This window comes from Balaenoptera musculus, chromosome 1, assembly GCF_009873245.2.
Source record: "Balaenoptera musculus isolate JJ_BM4_2016_0621 chromosome 1, mBalMus1.pri.v3, whole genome shotgun sequence".
In the NCBI taxonomy this organism is placed as follows: domain Eukaryota; kingdom Metazoa; phylum Chordata; class Mammalia; order Artiodactyla; family Balaenopteridae; genus Balaenoptera; species Balaenoptera musculus.
In genome coordinates, this window is record NC_045785.1 from 153,676,069 (window position 1) to 153,694,642 (window position 18,574).

Consider the following 18,574-nt stretch of genomic DNA (forward strand, 5'->3'; position numbering starts at 1 on the left):
ATTTCAGAAGCATAGGAACCCTTGGGAAGAGCATTCCAGATCTAATGGGACCTCGCCTCAAAAAGTGTAATGCCCTTCACCAAGTATCCAGCCTACTTTCAGGTAATAGCTTGTTTATCCGTTTGGGTTTTCTTAATTAGTGATCCATTTACCTTATTGTTTTTGTGTTTTTTTTGCATTTATTTTCTTTTTTTTTTAAGCAAATGACAAAGACCCAGTTTACCAGCTTAACTTTTTAAACCTAAGCTTAACACATTACATATGTAAACAATCGTCAAAACTTACTTAGTTGCCAGCATTCATGCACAACTAGAAAACATCCTCAATTTATATTAAACCAGAAATGTATTACCATTAATGCATTAATGTCTTTCACTACTATATACTGAAAAAAACTTGAAATTACTTTTGTGGAAAATTCGCCCTGGCGATGTTAACTTCACAGCAGGCCGACACTACTTGGCTCATGTTTCAAACACAATGGAAAAGCAGGTCCCTGCTGGTGTTAGTGTACGGAAGAGTCACGGCCACCTTGGATTACGTTTAATAAAAAAGCAAAGTGCATACAGAGATTTACAACAATTTTAAAGACAAAAAAAATGGTCCTATCATGTGGTCCCAACAATAAACTCAAAAGTCTATGACAAGTAGGGCTCCGATGAGCTGTGTATAAATACTTTAGATTAAGTACAGTTATACTGAAAGTCGAGTTCCTGTGAAATCTTCAAAAAAATGTTCCTGTCAGTCCTCCCACGCGCCAGAGGGAATGCTCCGCTGCGCACCTGCGGAGAGCTACTTTGTTATCCAAGCACAGCAGCTGCTCCTTACCATTTATCATCAAGGACTTCAGCTGGCCGTCTTCTTCGACTTCCACTCTCTCTTGACCATTCTCGACAATCCTCTTTGTAGTGATTTTTCTGCCATTAACCACTTTAGTAGAAGTTGATATAGATTTGTAGTTGCCCATCCCACTGCCACCAAATGCCGTGGAAGAGAATGAAGTGAGGCCCCCGTGACCTAGTGAACCAAAGGAAGTGAATCCTGTATCAAAAGAAGAAAATCCCCCTCCAAAAGAGGGAAATCCACTGAAAGCAGAGAAAAACGACCCCGTGCCTCGGTTCCGGCTTCCGCGGGGGCCCCTTCGATTCTCAAAGAAGTCCTCAAACGGGTCTTCGAAGAAGTCGAATGAAAATGGGTCCCTTCCACCAAAAAATTCCCTCTAGACATCATCTGGGTTTCGGAATGTGAAGCCAAACTCAAACGGACTGTTGAAATGACTTCCACCTCCACCACCACCGTTTAACCCTTCTTTGCCGTATTTGTCATAGATGTCCCGTTTTTTTAGCATCTGATAACACCTCATACGCCTCAGCTACTTGCTTGAATCTTCCCTCCGCTTCTTCTTTATTCTCAGGATTTTTATCTGGATGCCACTTCAGTGCCAGTTTCCTATATGCCTTTTTAATATCCTCGGCTGAGGCATGTCTCTGCACGCCTAGAACTTCATAGTAATCCACCGTGTTTTAACCGGCTGTTGGAAACGAGTCCGAGGACGCGGGAGCCTGCGGCGGAAGGCGCGGCGGGGCGGCGACCGGGGCTCCTCGGCTCAGACACGGCGGCGCGGCTGGCGGTGGCGGCTGGGCTGCGACGGTCCTCGCGCTTTCCTTTCTCTCCTTTCTCCTACCTTATTGTTTACATTCAGTTTTCACTTCCTAGGTTTTCTCTTTCATCCGTTGCTTTTTTAGAATTTGTGCATGGGATGGAAAACAGCCTCTGGGCACAGTTTAGTAAAGTCTATTAAACATTTTTTTCCAAATTTAAATTCCTGAGTCCTTTCACTCAAATACCAGTTGACCCTTATTTTCTTGTATTCATCAGTGTTTCAGATTAGAGTTGGTTTCAGCTGAAGGTGTCACCAAATCCAAAATAACAGCACCTTACACATGCAGAAGGTTACTACTCTCACCTACAATGTGCTGGATTCTACCTCATAGTACAATATAGCTACTCAAGCTACCAGAATCATGTCTACATTCCAGTCAGTAAAAAGGGAGCAAAAAGGGTACACCAACTTCCTTTAAGGGTGTTTTCTAAATGTTGCACGCAGTACTTATTCTCATAGCTCATGGCTATATATAACTGCAGGCAGGCTGAAATGTATTTTTTTTAAAAAAATTCCAAGTGACCTTGTGCCAGCTATAATTGTGGTTTAATTACTAAAGAAGAAGGATGGAATGGATTTTGGGAATGAATAGCAATCTGCTTCAGTAGGTAATAGGGACTTTGTAGTAAGTCTGAAGGGACATAACAAGGTGAGCAGTAGTCTTTGAAGAGTTATATTGCCACCACTTAAAGACACACTATTTGTCATTCATCAAGTCTGATCTTGCTGTAGTGCATGTCTGTCTTGACTCACAAGCAAAGCTTATTCTACAATGTTTCATGAACAGTTTGACCTTTTTAAAATTTATATATTTTATTCTCATGTAATCTGCATAAAGGCTACTTTTCTGGCCCAGGTTTTTCTTGGTGAGGCATTCAAAAAACATCAACTTGGTAAATAAAAAATAACCAGAGAAGCAATTTAGATCTTTTCTGAATTGTCTTGACAAAGACGGAAGGAAATCCATTCGTAACATACTGTAGAACTTTAAAAAATCTTTTCCTAATTCTCTTAAAATCACACACACACACACACACATCACAGGGTGTGGTCCCCTTGTTTAACTCCCCACAACTCTTCCCCCAGCCTAGGCATTGCGGACTTTTGTTTTTCTACCCCTCCGCCCTCACCTTCTGATCTCTTCCGCTAATTACTGGCGCCATCCCTTTGTAAAGTAATCAAACCAGTCTGAGTACAACTTCTGCACCTGATTTATTACCCTAGTTCTCCAGGAAACAATCTGGATTAGATCAAATTGTTCAACAGTTTAGAAAGGTCAGTTACTGCTCATTTATTAGTTTATTCAACCTTGGACACTCATAATAAAACATGTAATCCCTTATATGGAATTACAAAATTCAATACGCTTTGAAAACAAAGTTTTCTTCTAATTTATTTGACCATAAAACCTGACCTGAACTTTGTGAGGATATTTATAGTCTCTCTATATCCCACTCAGTGTAAATATTTTTACATTTCACGAAGAAACGTTAGGAAGACAGTATTATAAGCAATATAGTACCTTTCTAAAGTCCTAATCATTCTGAATCTAATATAAGCCATTGAGACGAAGACTTATTTGCAATTATTTCCTGTAATAATGCTCTATTTTATACCCATGTTTATGTAGCAATAAACAAAATTTTCTTTCATTTTTTATTATTTTTTGTACAAACATTATGTACACTAGATACTGAGGAACATGTATTCCTCAAGAAATAGAATATGTGGTATGTTAAAAATTACTCAAAACTTGTAACTAGGCAAAAAGAGATCACTGGAGACATTTTTTTATGGATTACTGAGTATTCTCTAGCAGACACTCTCTAGGGATTATTGATTCCATAAGGGTGTGTAATTTTGATTGCCTTTCTATTAACTAGGCTTTTTTACAACTCTCTTATAAGAGTAGAGGTTAATTTGTAGAAAATGGGTAGGAATGCAAATGATTCTTTTCTGAGAACAATGCAAATGATTCCCGATCAGGGCAAAGCAAAAGAATTTTGTCCAGTAGAGATTCAATTAATTTCCATCAGTTAGAAAATCTGATTTCAAGTATTACAGTTTGTTGCCCTGTATATTAACCAGTTTTGCCTCTAGTAGAAAAGTCATTTTAGAATGCCTTTGACTGACTATATATTATGTATCTGTTCCTCAAATTCTTCTTTAAATTCACTGTAGCATCTTAATGGTTCCCTCATTAATTAGTGAGTTGAGTGAAATCTTTGACACTTGTTCATTTTATATTTACATGAATGTCATGTTATTAATTTTTTGAAAATTATACTTTAAAAGATGCTTGCACTATAGGAGCTCACATATTAGTTGACCAAAGACACAGAAAAACCATAAAAGCAGTATATAATAAATAAGTTATCACTATGGATTTGAGGGGCTGTGGTAGAGTTTCTGGGTGACTGTTCTTTTCATTTACTCTGCATTGCTTTATTCATTTAGCAGACAATTTTATCAATACTTTTCATTATGCAATGCAGAGGAAGGGAATGCAAACACAGATGAGGCACAATCCCTGTTCTAGAGTTGTTGACAGTTGTTAAAGAGGGAACCACAGGTCCCAAATGACATCATCTGTGCTAAAGTCCTGATACCAAACCTGGATTTAATATTAATACTTGACCTAATTGCAATTTTGACCTTCCCCAGGAATATACTCTTAATTGGGCCCATCTGGAATTTTCTGGTCAGCACTAATGAGGTAATCTGCATGATTAGACTCTCATTTTTTCCCCAAAAGAAGGTGACCTATCCTGAAACAATTCTTCCTTTTCTTTTGCTAGTAACTTCCGTGCCCCACTCTCCTTCTATAAAACCCCTCCATTTTGTACAACTCCTCAGAATGCCCTTCTATTTACTAGGTGAGATGCTGCCCGATTAATGAATTGTTGAATAAAGCCAATTAGATCTTGAATTTTGTTTTTTAACACAGTCTAGTGTGGGAGAAAGACATGAACAAATAATTACAAAGTAATGATAATGGGTGGGAATGAGAATAACATTTGAGACCTTACTGTGTTTTTATGCTTTATGTGTATTATTATGCTTTATATTTGTTATTTTATTTAAACTTAAGATTTTGTAGGAATTTTACCCCAGTTTTGTAATTGGAGCACAGACAACTAGCTAATGGCTGTAATCATCATGAACAAGAAGCTATGGGAACCCAAAAGCAATTTTACATGCTTCATTCCCAAGACCAAACATTCCCCTCATCTCTCTCTTAGCTCATTTGGTTGACTCTGGACTCAGGTCAAATCCTGCCCAGAAGACCACGGAATGGGAAGCCTGGTGCAGACCTGGCAAATGAGGACATTGTGTCGCTGCAGGACTTTGGAGTCCTTCTCAAGTTTGGAATCCACCAGGACCAGCTCCTTTCTGGGAAGCCATATGGTCTGGAAGGTTGGAGACAGGTAAGGTTAGTTGACTTCCTTGAGCTTTCAGTCTTCAATGCTGCTTACCGTCTTAGGATACCTGGTATTTGAGAAAGGGGAAGGAGGTAGCACCCAGAGTTGGGTTTTACTTGGGAAAGCACAAGGGATGCACACCTCCACCCCCACCTCCCCGCCTCTACCCACAATGCTGGAGAGAGTTGCAGAAAGTGGATGGTAAACACTGGCAAATATCGACAGATGTGAAGGTCATGGCAAGAGCATTTGGCCCAAATCTGTTGAGGAAGGATCAGCCTGCAGTTCAAAGGGGCTGGTCACCTGGATTTGCATAAGCAACACTTGGGCCATTTCTGAAACTGAGTTTTAAAACTGGCAACTCTTTTTTATCACCCCTTTGGGTTTTTGCAAAATCCCTCTTTGTACCAACTTCCTTACAGCTACTCTTATTTCCTGTTGTAGAATTTTTTTTTCCTTCCAGGGAATAGAAATCAAGACAACCCCTTCTCTAGGAAGGAGGTGGTTGGTCTGATCTCAAGTGGTGTGAGAAGACCTATTTTGATCTAAACCAGGATCCTAGGCTGGGTTATTTCCAACCCGGGTCAAACAATTTTGATCGCAAGATGTTTTTTTGGTTTATATGCTGTCTTGTGGATATGTGGCTGATTTCTGCCTCAGATGGTACGTATGCTTTTCTAAACCTCAGTTTGTAAGGCATGTGATATCAGCTTGTGGATTATGAGGCATTCTATCTGGGGTTTTAATGAAATTGAAGTTTATAAAATATATTTCCTTTATTGAAAAATCTCAAATTACTTGGTCTAATGCTCTGAACTCAATAGGGGCATAGTAAATATTTAATGATTTTGATCTATGAAGTGGGTCATTATCTGCTACTTTCCCTTTCTGTTCTGGGAACAAAAAATGTACCAATTTCAAAATCTTGAGAGGTCTTATTTATGATAAACTCCAGGACCACTATTTGGAAAGGGGATTGTTTATTTTAGGAGTGGATAACTTATGGCTGAACTTGAGTAAAACTCCCGTTATCCTTTTGAAAACAGAACTTTGGGAATCCTTGGGCAGGAAGGAATGTGGATGTACATGGACATGGAAGAGTACAAGGAATCAGAATTAATAATCAAGACAAAAGACACTTGGATGGGGAATCTAGTAAGTGCTTCCTCAGGGCACGTGATACGTCAAACGAATCTGTTTTGTTTTGTTTTTTCCTCCAACAGAGATCTGTCCAGAACTCCCCCCAGTGGACAATAGCATATTTGTTGCAAAGGAGGGGGAAGGACAAATTCTGGGGACTTACTTATGTAACAGTGGCTACCACCTGGTAGGAGAGAAAACCCTTTTTTGTAATGCATCTAAGGGATGGAATGCCCCCGCTCCCGAGTGCCGCTGTAAGTTTGATCTTTCTGCTATTTTGTTCACCTTGTCATCCCTCTGTATTCTTTCATATCACATCGTACCTCCAGTAGGCCATGGCAAGACTTTATAAGAAAAAAAATTCTCAACTTCTAGTAATAGATTTTTAAAGCACTCTAGTTGTGGAACTTCTCTTAGTAGGTACATAATCAGCTCTTAGTTTAGTTGAATTAGTAGACGCAATCATCCCTACAAGAAGGAAAGGATTTCTTCTACTTATTAAAACTACTTTTTTGGGGGGGCTGTAATTTGTTTAATATCATATTGCTTTAAAATTTTTAAGTTATGAAAAATTTTAAACATATACAAAAGACAGAAGTGTAAAATGAACTCATATGTATGATCAACACGACTTTTTTAATCCACAATTCTGCTTTGCATTATTATTATTTTGAAGTAAATATATCTTATCATTTCATTTCATCCATCATATAATTTTTTTTTTATAAATTTATTTTATTTACTTTATTTTTGGCTGCATTGGGTCTTCGTTGCTGCACGCGGGCTTTCTCTAGTTGTGGTGAGCGGGGGCTGCTCTTCGTGTGGTGTGCAGGCTTCTGTTGCGGAGCACAGGCTCTAGGCGCACGGGCTTCAGTAGTTGTGGTACGTGAGCTCAGTAATTATGGCTCACGGGCTCTGGAGCACAGCCTCAGTACTTGTGGCGCACGGGCTTAGTTGCTCCACAGCATGTGGGATCTTCCTGGACAAGGGCTCGAACCCGTGGCCCCTGCATTGGCAGGCAGATTCCTAACCACTGCACCACCAGGGAAGCCCCATCATATAATTTTTGAAATGGGAAAATTTATGTTCTCAATTTACAAATGTGATAACTGAAATCTAAGTGATTTGTTCAGGTTCATAAAACTCATTTGTGGTGTCTGTAGAGATGGAGAATAATTAGTCCACATTCTCTTTATTAATACTGTTTTTAGGAATAGCAGGATTAGTTCTCCTTTAAACCTAGAGTGTAAAGTTCTCCTTTATACCTAAAGCACACCTGTATATTTATCCTTTATTCATACAACCAAATTCACATCCCTCTGTATTCTCCTGTTTTTCTACCTGGGCAGAACAAAAGAAAACAAAGTAGAAAATGATGACTAATGTGTGTATTTGACAGGATGAAAGGGAAGGAAACATTTGCCTCAAACATGGGCTCAAGAATTTTGAACAATGCTTAACATAAGAGAATGATGAACGTGCTATTGGTAATTTCCAATTACATGCTTAATTTTAGTATGTTCAAATGTCAGTTGTCACTTTGTGCATGATCAAGACATTTTCTACCACAGTTAGGGCAACCCAGTCTTTTCTCATTCTGCATTGATAATGGTTTCGTACCATGTACCAGTCCATATTAAAAGGTGCAGTTTTACTGCTCATTTTCAATTTTCTTGATGAAGCCTGAGGAGGTCTAGCCTTTGCTGTGGTGGGTTTCCGCTTAGCCCTTTCAGATCTCTTCCTGTTTTCTTCTTCAGTGGGCCACTGTCCTGACCCTTTGCTGGTGAATGGTGAGTTTAGTTCCTTGGAGCCTGTGAATGTGAATGACACTATCACGTTTAAGTGCAATGAGCATTACGTCCTCAAGGGCAGCAATTGGAGCCGGTGCCTAGAGAACCACACCTGGGTGCCTCCCTTTCCTGTCTGCAAAAGCAGTAAGTATAAGAGAAAAAAAGTGCAAACCCCAAAGATACTGATCGGCAGTGAAAGTCTAGCCATTCACCACATACCCACAACGCTGACCTCTTTTTTGTATCTGGGAAGGGTTTAGGATCTAGCAGGCAGCCAAGAAAGAGCCAAGCCTCAACACAAGCAATGCACTCTAATGAAATGATCAGCACCCAAACAATAAACAACACCTGCCCCCCCGCCACCCCCAAGTAGGATTCCTGTACTACTAGATCTAACACAGGGTAGTTTGGGACATCTGACTATATTTTTTTTAAATTTCAAGATTAAGCGATAACTTTTTTTTTTTTTGAAAGATAAACAAAAACGGGGAAAAAAGACTATTACTCATCATTGCAAAATTACATAAAATAAGAGTTGAAAATACCTGCTTTTGTCACTACCGTTCATAGCTCTCAGAGGTAATTAGTTGGATGTGTTTAATGACTTTTTCTTATGTTTACACAGATATTTTAAATAAATGCACACACACACATACCAACACACATATATACCTACAAAGATGGGACTTTGCTATACATATTTTTTAAATAGCTTTTTTTTCATATAACAATATACATGGGAATCTTTTTCAGATCGGTATGTATAACTCTACCTCCTGCTTTTTAACTACATGTGGATATGCCATGATTTATTCCATATCTCTCATATTGATGAACATTTATTATAGTTCCATATTTTTGCTATTACAAACAATGATGAAATTAATGTTATTGTATATATATATCTATACACATACATCTTTATGTCTATGCTACTATTTCTATAGGATAGAGTCCTAGAATGATTGGTGAGTCACAGGATATCATTATTTGCAAAATATACCTGAAAAATCCAAGAAATTCTACTAAAAACTTCATTCTTGGATACAAAATAAATATTGAAAAATCAACAGTTTTCACTTTCTAGTAATAGTTATCAGATGAATATTGAAATGTAAAAATAATTCCATTCATGAGACCTATAGGAAAATTTACCAGAGGACATAAAATAAGACATGAATAAAAGAAAAGATCCTGGATGGGCAGACTTGGTATTACAATGCACTCCTAACCAGAATTTTAAATTAAAACATAGGAAACAAAAAATTAATTTTAAAATCTCATTTGGAATGGTACACATCTAACATTGCAAATTTATTTATTTCAATACTTTATTTCTTTAGAGCAGTTTTAGGTTTCTAATAAAATTGAGAGGAAGATACAGAGATTCCCCCTATTGCCCCTGTTCCCACATATGCACAGCCTCCCCCCCGCCCCCCCATCATCAACGTCACTCACAAGAGTGGTACATTTGTTACAATTGATAGACTTACATTGACACATCATTATCACTCAAAGTCCATAGTTTACCTAAGAGTTCACTCTTGGTGTTGTACATTCAATGGATTTGGACCAATGTATAATGACATATGTACATCGTTATAATCTCATACAGAGTATTCTCACCACCCTAAAAATCCTCTGTGCTCTGCTTATTTATCACTTTACTTCCCCCACCCCTCTCAACCACTGATCTTTTTATTGTTTCCATAGTTTTGTCTTTTCCAGAATGTCATACAATTAGAATCGTACGTTGTGTGGCCTTTTCATTTTGTCTTCTTTCACTTAGTAACATGCATTTATGGTTTCTCCATGTCTTTTCATGGCTTGATAGCTCATTTCTTTTTAGTGCTGAATAATGTTTCATTTCTAGATGTACCACAGTTTACTTATCCATTCACTTTCTGAAGGACATCTTGGTTGCTTCCAAGTTTTGACAATTATGAATAAAACTGCTAAAAATATCCATGTGAAGGTTTTTTTCTATGATGTAAGTTTTCACCTTCTTTGGGAGTTAGATCATATGGTCAGAGTATATTTAGTTTTGTGAGAAACCACCAAACTGTCTTCCAAAGGGGCTCTACCATTTTGAATTCCCACCAGCAATGTATGAATACTGTTGTTCCAAAACCTTCCCAGCATTTGGTGTTGTCAGTGTTCCAGAGACTGACCATTCTAATAGATGTGTAATAGTATCTCACTGTTGTTTTAATTTGCATTTTGCTGATGACATATGATGTAGAGCATCTTTTCATATGCCATCTGTATATCTTTGGTGAGGTGTCCATTTGGGACACTGGAGTTCCTTAATCAACTCATTGAAATTCTTTTTCCTTTCTTCCACACAACTTTTGAACTCAGGTTTTGATCTTTTAAAAATTATTTATTAACTGCTCAAGTAATACACCTCTGTTGTGGAAAAATACAGAAACTAAAAGAAGAAAACATTTAATTACCTACAAACCTACCACCCAGAGATAACAGAGTACTTTGGTATATAATTTTCAGACTTTTTTTCTGTTCATATATGTTTGTATGTGACTGTGTTTTACAAAAATAGTATTATACATGCTCTTTTATGCTTTGCTGTTTTAGTTATCTATTTATTTTGAAGACTTTGTGTTTCAATAAATACATAACTACATAATTATTCTTAATTTAGCTGTTAATCTTGATCAACAAGTTTAGACTCATATAACCTCAGAGCTGAAAGGGACCTTAGGGATAATATTATTTAGCCTGCTCATCTTATAGATTAAGAAGGAAGCTGAGGACTTCCCTGGTGGCGCAGTGGTTAAGAATCCACCCGCCAGTGCAGGGGACATGGTTTCAAGCCCTGGTCCGGGAAGATCCCACATGCCGCGGAGCAACTAAGCCCATGCGCCACAACTACCGAGCCTGCGCTCTAAAGCCCGAGAGCCACAACTACTGAGCCCACATGCTACAACAACTGAAGCCCAAGGGCCTAGAGCCTGTGCTCCGCCACAACAGAAGCCACTGCAGTGAGAAGCCTGCGCACCGCAACGAAGAGTAGCCCCCGCTCGCCTCAACTAGAAAAAGCCTGCGTGCAGCAACGAAGACTCAACGCAGCCAAAAAAAAAAAATAATAATAATTAATTAATTTTTAAAAAACAGAAGGAAGCTGAGAAAGGTAAAATGGCTTTTTTCATGCCATGTGGTCAGTGGAAGAGCCAAAACCAAAACTCACAACATCTAGTACCTTGTCCAACTCTCTTTCTATAATTTTACAGACTCATCCTCTTTCCTCCCAGCTCTGTTCTCCTTTTTTTGCTGAATCTCTCATATGGTACAACTGTCACCCAGGGGTAGTCAACCTCCATTTGAGCTCACACTATTTACTGTTTCAGGAGTTACTTCTTTCATCTCTACCTATAGCCTAATTTTTCCCTTCTTATACACTGACAATTAGCATCTCTACAACTTAACCTTCCTTTCCTCAAGTTCCTGCCAATCACAAAGTACTCTCACGTCACTAATGACTCAGAGAATGAGCCAGGGGAGGGAGTCTTTCCCGTGGATAAATATGATTTGACCAGAAGGAAATGAATGGAGAACATGTCCCAGATCCTACATGGGCTGCTGTGAAGGCGGCAGGTGCTGGCCTACACAGTTGCACTTACGGGGCTGGTGTTGTTAATTGAGCATTACTGGACTTCACAGCTGTCATTCTTATACTTCTGTCTCTCAGGAGACTGTGACCCTCCTGAGAATCCAACTCATGGCTATTTTGAAGGAATAGATTTCAACTCAGGATCTACCATTACTTATTACTGTGAAGCGAGGTAAGTGTATTGCAGCCTTTTAAATAATGAGACCTTTCCCATTGACTAGTAGCCTTGTTTTGGAAAAGACCCAGTCTGTCTCAACCTAGTCCCCTGATTACCTAGCACATTCTGATATATTTTTTTTTGAATTGATTTTTTAACTTTTTAAAAAAATTAATTTATTTTTGGCTGCGTTGTGTCTTTGTTGCTGTGCGTGGGCTTTCTCTAGTTGCAGAGACCGGGGGCTACTCTTTATTGCAGTGCATGGGCTTCTCATTGCGGTGGCTTCTCTTGTTGCGGAGCCCGGGCTCTAGGCCTGCGGGCTTCAGTAGTTGTGGCACGTGGGCTCAGTAGTTGTGGCTCGCAGGCTCTAGAGCGCAGGCACAGTATTTGTGGTGCACGGGCTTAGTTGCTCCGCGGCATGTGGGATTTTCTCGGACCAGGGCTCGAGCCCGTGTCCCCTGCATTGGCAGGTGGATTCTTAACTACTGTGCCACCAGGGAAGTCCTGCACGTTCTGATTTTGAGAGCTGCTTTAGCCCACTGCCAGCTCTCCCCAAGCCCTAGAAGACAGACTGATCCTCCTATTTATCCTAGTAGAAGTATCACTCTTTTTTTTCTTAGCTAAGACAAGATAAAATATTTAAAATGTATGTTTTTCTGGGGCTTCCCTGGTGGCGCAGTGGTTAAGAATCCACCTGCCAATGCAGGGGACACGGGTTCGAGCCCTGGCCCAGGAAGATCCCACATGCCGCGGAGCAGCTAAGCCTGTGCACTACAACTACTGAGCCTGCGCTCTAGAGCTCGTGTGCCACAACTACTGAGCCCGTGTGCCACAACTACTGAAGCCCATGCGCCTAGAGCCTGTGCTCTGCAACAAGACAAGCCACTGCAATGAGAAGCCCACATACAGCAATGAAGTGTAGCCCCCACTCGCCGCAACCAGAGAAAGCCTGCGCACAGCAAAAGACCCAATGCAGCCACCCCCCCCAAAAAAGTATGTTTTTCTAAACAGTCACAGAACAAAAAACTCAAAAAAAACACAGAATATATGGAAGTACAGAAATAGAATTATTTAGAGTAGAGATCCTCAGGACATAGTAATTAAAGTCTAACCTTAACTTAGACTGCCCCGTCACCCCCTTACAGATCTCCTAACCTTTTCTTTCCCTGGCCTCAATCTTATTAACTCAGAGTCATGTGACCTCACCGGCATTTCAATCTCATTATTTACCTCCAATGCATTTTGCCATCAACTCTCATGTTTTTCTGATTAAGAGCTGAGGCTCCTTTTAAGCAGTTCACCAAGGTTTATTTGAAGGCTGTCTCTAGCTTTCTACTCCTTTTTAGAGCATAGATGACAGATGCTTTTTTAAAGTTACTGAACAATGAAGAGGTTCCTCCCTCACCCTTCCCACCCAAAAACTGTGTGCGTAAAAACACATATTTAGAATTTTTCACTCCTCCATGTCTTACAGTCTGACTCATCACTTGGGTCCTCTCCACCCCCAGGAGAGTGGTTTTACTTTATGACTGCTTTGTAATATTGAGATAACTTAAGCGTGCATTAGGGCTCTGGGGCAGAAAAGTAGATTCTATTACAGTGTGAAATACTGAAATACTAAAATACTAAAACCAGCTTTAGTTGCCCAGTTCAAGAGGTGGAAGTGTAAACGTTGTTGCCATTCTAACTTGCGTCCAGGTACTGCCTGGTGGGCACACAGCACCAACAGTGCATTGATGGAGAGTGGAGCAGTACCCTTCCAGTCTGTGAGTTGATCCGAGAAGCTCCCAAACCAGCTGAGTTGGAGTTGGAGAAGGCACTGGTAAGAGTGGGCTCTTTTCTGTCTTATTCACAGCTGTGCCTCCAGGGCCTGGTGTCGCTCTTGGCATATGCTCCGTAAATAGCTGTTCAATTTGGAATGTCTTTGAATGGATTGGTCTTGGCCTGATTGTAGGGTGGGGCCTATAAACTAGTAACTCATGTTTTTGTATATGAATTCCCATTCTCCACCATCATCATTAATACCTCATGAGGCCCTTTTGGTAGGGGTTGTTGTCTCATGTGTTTTAAAGAGCAAGGTACATAAACTTATGTCTTAGACTTGGAAGTATTGCTGTGAAAAGTCTCTAAAATTTTTCTAGACTTCAAAAAAAAAAAATCAAAAAATGCTGAACAGATCCATTTTCATGGAGACTCCTCTCTTAGTCTATATTTATTACTGGGATGACAAGTAGATTTAAGCCACTAAATTTTATTTTCAGAAAATAACAATGTACCCCAGGGGCAGGCAGTGATAACTTCCCCCGAGACACACCAAGTTGCAAGATTTTATATATATCTCTGTACCCCAGGGGGAAGAGAGGGACACTTGGCAGCATCCTGAAAGGGGCCCTAGGCAGGCCCCAGCCATCCTGCAAATTTAAATGATTCATCATGTTGAAGACCCAGATCCGTACTGAAGCGAGCCTTGTTCTGAGCCCCCATCTGGGCACCTAAACACTACTCATTAGCTTCCAAGTGTAGAGCTGAGTCTCAGTTCCTAAATTGTTAACTTCAAAAAATGTTCTTTCTTCAGCTTGCCTTTCAGGAGAGTGAGGAAATTTGCAAAGCCGTAGAGAACTTTACACAAAGATTAAAGAAAAGTGGCCTAATGATGGAGAAAGTAAAATGTTCTCTGGAAATAAGGAAAGCTGATTTGAAGGCAAAAATGTTGCCCTGACATTGTAGCTGAGCAGACTGGGTAATAGAAATACTCCTATGAATAAAATTTCCTCTTGGTTCTGAAATTGGTTTCAGATTTTTCTCTCTTTGGGCCGAAATGCAGCTTCATAGTAACCAGCTGCAGTTGCATAACTCATGGGGTGTGTGTGTGTGTGCTGGATGTAGAATGACCAAGTGTGGTGATTGTGTAGGACCAGAATTAGAAACGCATTAATGGGGAGGGAAAGGTTTAATTTCCTGTCTGAAAGAGAATGGGAAGCTCAGATCACAGCTAAGGTACATGCCTTTTTTTTTTTTTCCTCTTTTCTTTTTTTGGCCGTGCCGCACAGGTTGGGGGAATCTTAGTTCCCCAATCAGGGATTGAACCTGGGCCCTCGGCAGTGAAAGCGTGGAGTCCTAACCACTGGACTGCCAGGGAATTACTGTTTCATTTTTTAATATGAGATGCAAATTATGAGGCAAAAATTAACCGCAAATTAACCAAAACTTATGAAGCAAAAATTAATGTCTCATTTTGGGAAAATAGGCTCAGAACAGCTATATCCTTAAAATGACTTATCGAGACAAAAGTAGAGTTAGAACCCAAACTCTCGCCTGGATCTCCCAGACATCCTGTTTATAAAACCAGGTTTCCAAATCTTCTGCGGTAATATTGCTCACTGCCTTTTGGATGAAACTTAGCCCTCAATTTGAGATGTTGCAACACATGTGAATATATTTCCTTATTCTTTTTTCAATTTGAGATGTTGAAACACATATGAATATATTTTCTTATTCTTTTTTCAGAGGGCGAAAGAAATAAGAATCCTTAGGTTTTCTTGTCAAGATTTTATACTGATCTGGTATGACAAGCTTCTCCTATCTCTGACTCTGACCTCTACTCCAAACGCATAGGAACTCTTGGTAAAATACAAACAAAATACAGAAGAGAGCCTGAAATAATGGAAAATCTCTAGGGGAAGTTATGAGGGAGAACAAGAAACAGCCTCTCGGGTAGCCTACAGTCTGTTAATAGACACATATATACATATCATTAATTCAGTGTGTTTAGAATGAAGCACATCCCTCTCATGAAAACTGTGCTATGGGCGCTTGCATGGGAGGAGGCTGACTTCTGTCTTAAGAGGAGGACGAGGCAGAAAAATGGTCAAGGTAGACGGCATAGTTTTTTGGGCCCTTGAAAGTGATTATGATTTAGAAACAAAGATTAGGGAGAAGGATGTTCCAAGTGGAAAGAAGATTTGAGAAATGTAGTAAAGAGTCAGAAGCTTTTTTTTTTTAATTGAAGTAGAGTTGATTCACAATATTATATTAATTTCAGGTGTACAACATGGTGATTCAATTGTTAATAGATTATATTCCATTTAAAGTTACAAAAAAATAATGGCTGAATTTCCATGCTCTGTACAATATATCCTTATTGCTTAACTATTTTATACATAGTATTTTGTACTTCTTAATCCACCCCTATCTTGCCTCTTCCTGCTTCCATCTCCCCACTGGTAGCCACTAGTTTGTTCTCTATATCTGTGAGTCTGTTTCAGTTTTGTTATATTCATTCATTTGTTTTATTTTTTAGATTCCACATACAAGGGATAACATAGAGTATTTTTCTTTCTCTGCCTGACTTATTTCACTAAGCATAACACCCTATAGGTCCAACCACATTGTTGCAAATGAGAGTCACGAGCTTTTTAACCAAGTAAATGGTTACTCCTACTCCTACGATTAATCTAAATTGACCAAAATGATTTTAAATTTTAAGCTGTTCATTATATTATTGCCTATATTGTCTATACTAGCAAGACCTTGTGAGCATTAGAAATGTCCAATCTAAGGAAAATATTTAAAAAATTATGATACATCAAATGTAATACAGTCTTTTACAGTGATAATTATGGACAGAAAATTTTCAAAACATAATCTTTTTTTTTCTCACATTTTACAGATGCTTTTATTCTACAAAGAACAGAGTTAACATGTAGAAATGTTTGGATTACAGTCCATAAGATAGTTACACTATAACATTTATACCGTTAGATCTAATAGATACTATTTTTAAAAGATTACAAGGAGATTCTCTGCTAAACCACAACACACCACTTTATGAGATGGTAGAAAGTATTTCACAATATTACTTGTAATTATATATTGTAAGGTCACATAATATAGGTAATATGTCCACTTTGACCTTCTGGTACCTGTTTCATACTTATTTTCATAACTTTTTTATTAATTAAAAGATCATTATTGTATATTTTCTTTTCTTTAATGACAGCCTATATTAGAAGACATGTGTATATCCCAGATAGAGGGTCTAGAAATGTATTACACATTAGACACATGACTTCAGGATCTGGGATGTAGGCTCGGAAATGCTGCACTATGGGACAGAAGGCTTGACCCCTTGTTAACTGTGAGGTTTTGGTCAAGGGTCAATTCTCCAGTCTTTGTTACCTTATGTGATAAATGAGGATTATAATTAATATGAATGACATGGAGATGTTATTTGTTTTATAAAGTTATATTATGAGGTGAAGTGGGGAATAAAAATAGCACAAAATTGCATATGTAGTACAATATCAACTGTGTAAAAAAAATGTGTTGAGGAAAACCTGGAAAGAAGTAAACTGTTATTTTATCAGTGTCTATTTCTGGGAAGTGGAATCACTGCTGATTTTTATGAAAATGTTCTGTCTTCAGTAATTTTGAGTTTTCTATCCTGTGTTGACTTTAAGGGAAGAAATAAATCTCTCTTTCTCATGCACACACATACACACACACACAAACACACACACATACATTTCACTTCTCTCAAGTCCTGGAGCTGGTCGTCTTATGGATTCTCTTCAGCTCTGAGATGGAAGATTCCAATGTTTACTGTATCTCACTGCTATAGGCATCAACTAAATCACTCTCTTCTCTCAGGTCTTCAGCCATTTGCTGCCTTTGCCGTCCCGACCAGAGCCCACTCTTCTGGTTTGCTCTCATTCTCAGCGGCGGTGTATTGCCTGCGTTCTGTTCTGCGATTAGACTATCAGTCTCCTGCACATAGCAGTCAAGAATAATCTAGTTATCTCCATGAAAAGCAAATCTGGATCCTGTGCCAATTATACCCGCCCCCCCCCCCCCCCACCTCTAATATAACCAAACATGTCAATGGTTCCTGCTGAGCAAAATTACCATGATGGGAGCTTTGCATTTGGAGTGTGATTAATTTTATTAAGGTTCATTAATTCTCTCACGGGGCTGTAAGCTCCTTGAGGTTAGGTATCCCATTAGTTTTTATCAGCCATTGGATTTCCAGCCCTAGCATGAGCTCAGGATTCAAGGTTCTAGATCTGAAGTTCCCACTGTGTTGAATGAGTTTTCCCCAGATATTTCTCACTTCCTTGAGGACTCTGCTTACTTCTGATCATCTCAATCCTTGACCAACCATCCTGTTTAGGATACAACCTCCCCTCCATTTCCCCTCAACCTGCTTTCTTTTACTTAATAGTACTTACCTCCATCTGAAATTGCCTCAGATGTTTATCTTTTTCTTTATATTTATTCTTTTTTTTTCCACTTTTATTGAGAAATAGTTGACATACATCACTGTATAAGAATAAGGTGTACAACATGATGGTTTGATTTACATATATTGTGAAATGATTACCACAATAGGTTTAGTTAACATTCACCATCTCATATAGATACAATAAAAAGAAAAGAAAGATTTCTCCTTGTGATGAGAACTCTTACAATTTACTCTCAGCAACTTTCCTATATATCATACCACAGTATTAATTGTAGTCATCATGTTATATATTACATCTCTATGACTTATTTATCTTATAACTGGAAGTTTGACTTTTTTTTTTTTGCATGTAAGTATTTTATTTATTTATTTATTTCATACAGCAGGTTCTTATCAGTTATCTCTTTTATACATATTAGTGTATATATATCAATCCCAATCTTCCAATTCATCACACCACCACCACCATCTCCCTGCTTTCCCCCCTTGGTGTCCATACGTTTGTTCTCTACATCTTTGTCTCTATTTCT

General features: G+C 38.8%; 3 protein-coding genes across 3 annotated transcripts in view; 2 read left to right on the forward strand and 1 right to left on the reverse strand.

Moving 5' to 3' along the window:
- Positions 1 to 246: 246 nt before the first annotated feature.
- LOC118901584 (dnaJ homolog subfamily B member 6-like) lies at positions 247 to 1,523 on the reverse strand (the record flags this gene model as incomplete). The annotated part of the gene is given in 2 exon segments (XM_036864828.1): positions 247 to 1,342; positions 1,344 to 1,523. Coding segments are annotated over 2 exon segments (798 nt in total), but the record flags the coding sequence as incomplete, so codon positions are not given.
- Positions 1,524 to 5,339: 3,816 nt separating this feature from the next.
- C4BPB (complement component 4 binding protein beta) lies at positions 5,340 to 14,589 on the forward strand. Its single transcript, XM_036847695.1, has 6 exons — positions 5,340 to 5,748; positions 6,309 to 6,479; positions 7,983 to 8,159; positions 11,725 to 11,818; positions 13,502 to 13,625; positions 14,379 to 14,589. The coding sequence occupies exons 1-6, from the start codon at positions 5,691 to 5,693 to the stop codon at positions 14,520 to 14,522; spliced, it is 768 nt and encodes a 255-aa protein (XP_036703590.1). The 5' UTR covers positions 5,340 to 5,690; the 3' UTR covers positions 14,523 to 14,589.
- The window catches only part of C4BPA (complement component 4 binding protein alpha), a 56,999-nt gene continuing 51,931 nt past the window's right edge, over positions 13,507 to 18,574 (forward strand). Inside the window, exon 1 of the mRNA XM_036847682.1 lies at positions 13,507 to 13,625. The gene's annotated coding sequence lies outside the window, so the exon portion shown is untranslated. The remainder of the gene's footprint in view (positions 13,626 to 18,574) is intronic.

Bases quoted from the DNA above. Each gene is read 5' to 3' on its own strand.
- C4BPB (XM_036847695.1), top strand. From the start codon at position 5,691: ATGTTTTTTTGGTTTATATGCTGTCTTGTGGATATGTGGCTGATTTCT. The intron at 5,749-6,308 runs GTACGTATGCTT...TTCCTCCAACAG, and splicing joins GCTGATTTCTGCCTCAGATG to AGATCTGTCCAGAACTCCCC. The intron at 8,160-11,724 runs GTAAGTATAAGA...TCTGTCTCTCAG, and splicing joins CTTTCCTGTCTGCAAAAGCA to GAGACTGTGACCCTCCTGAG.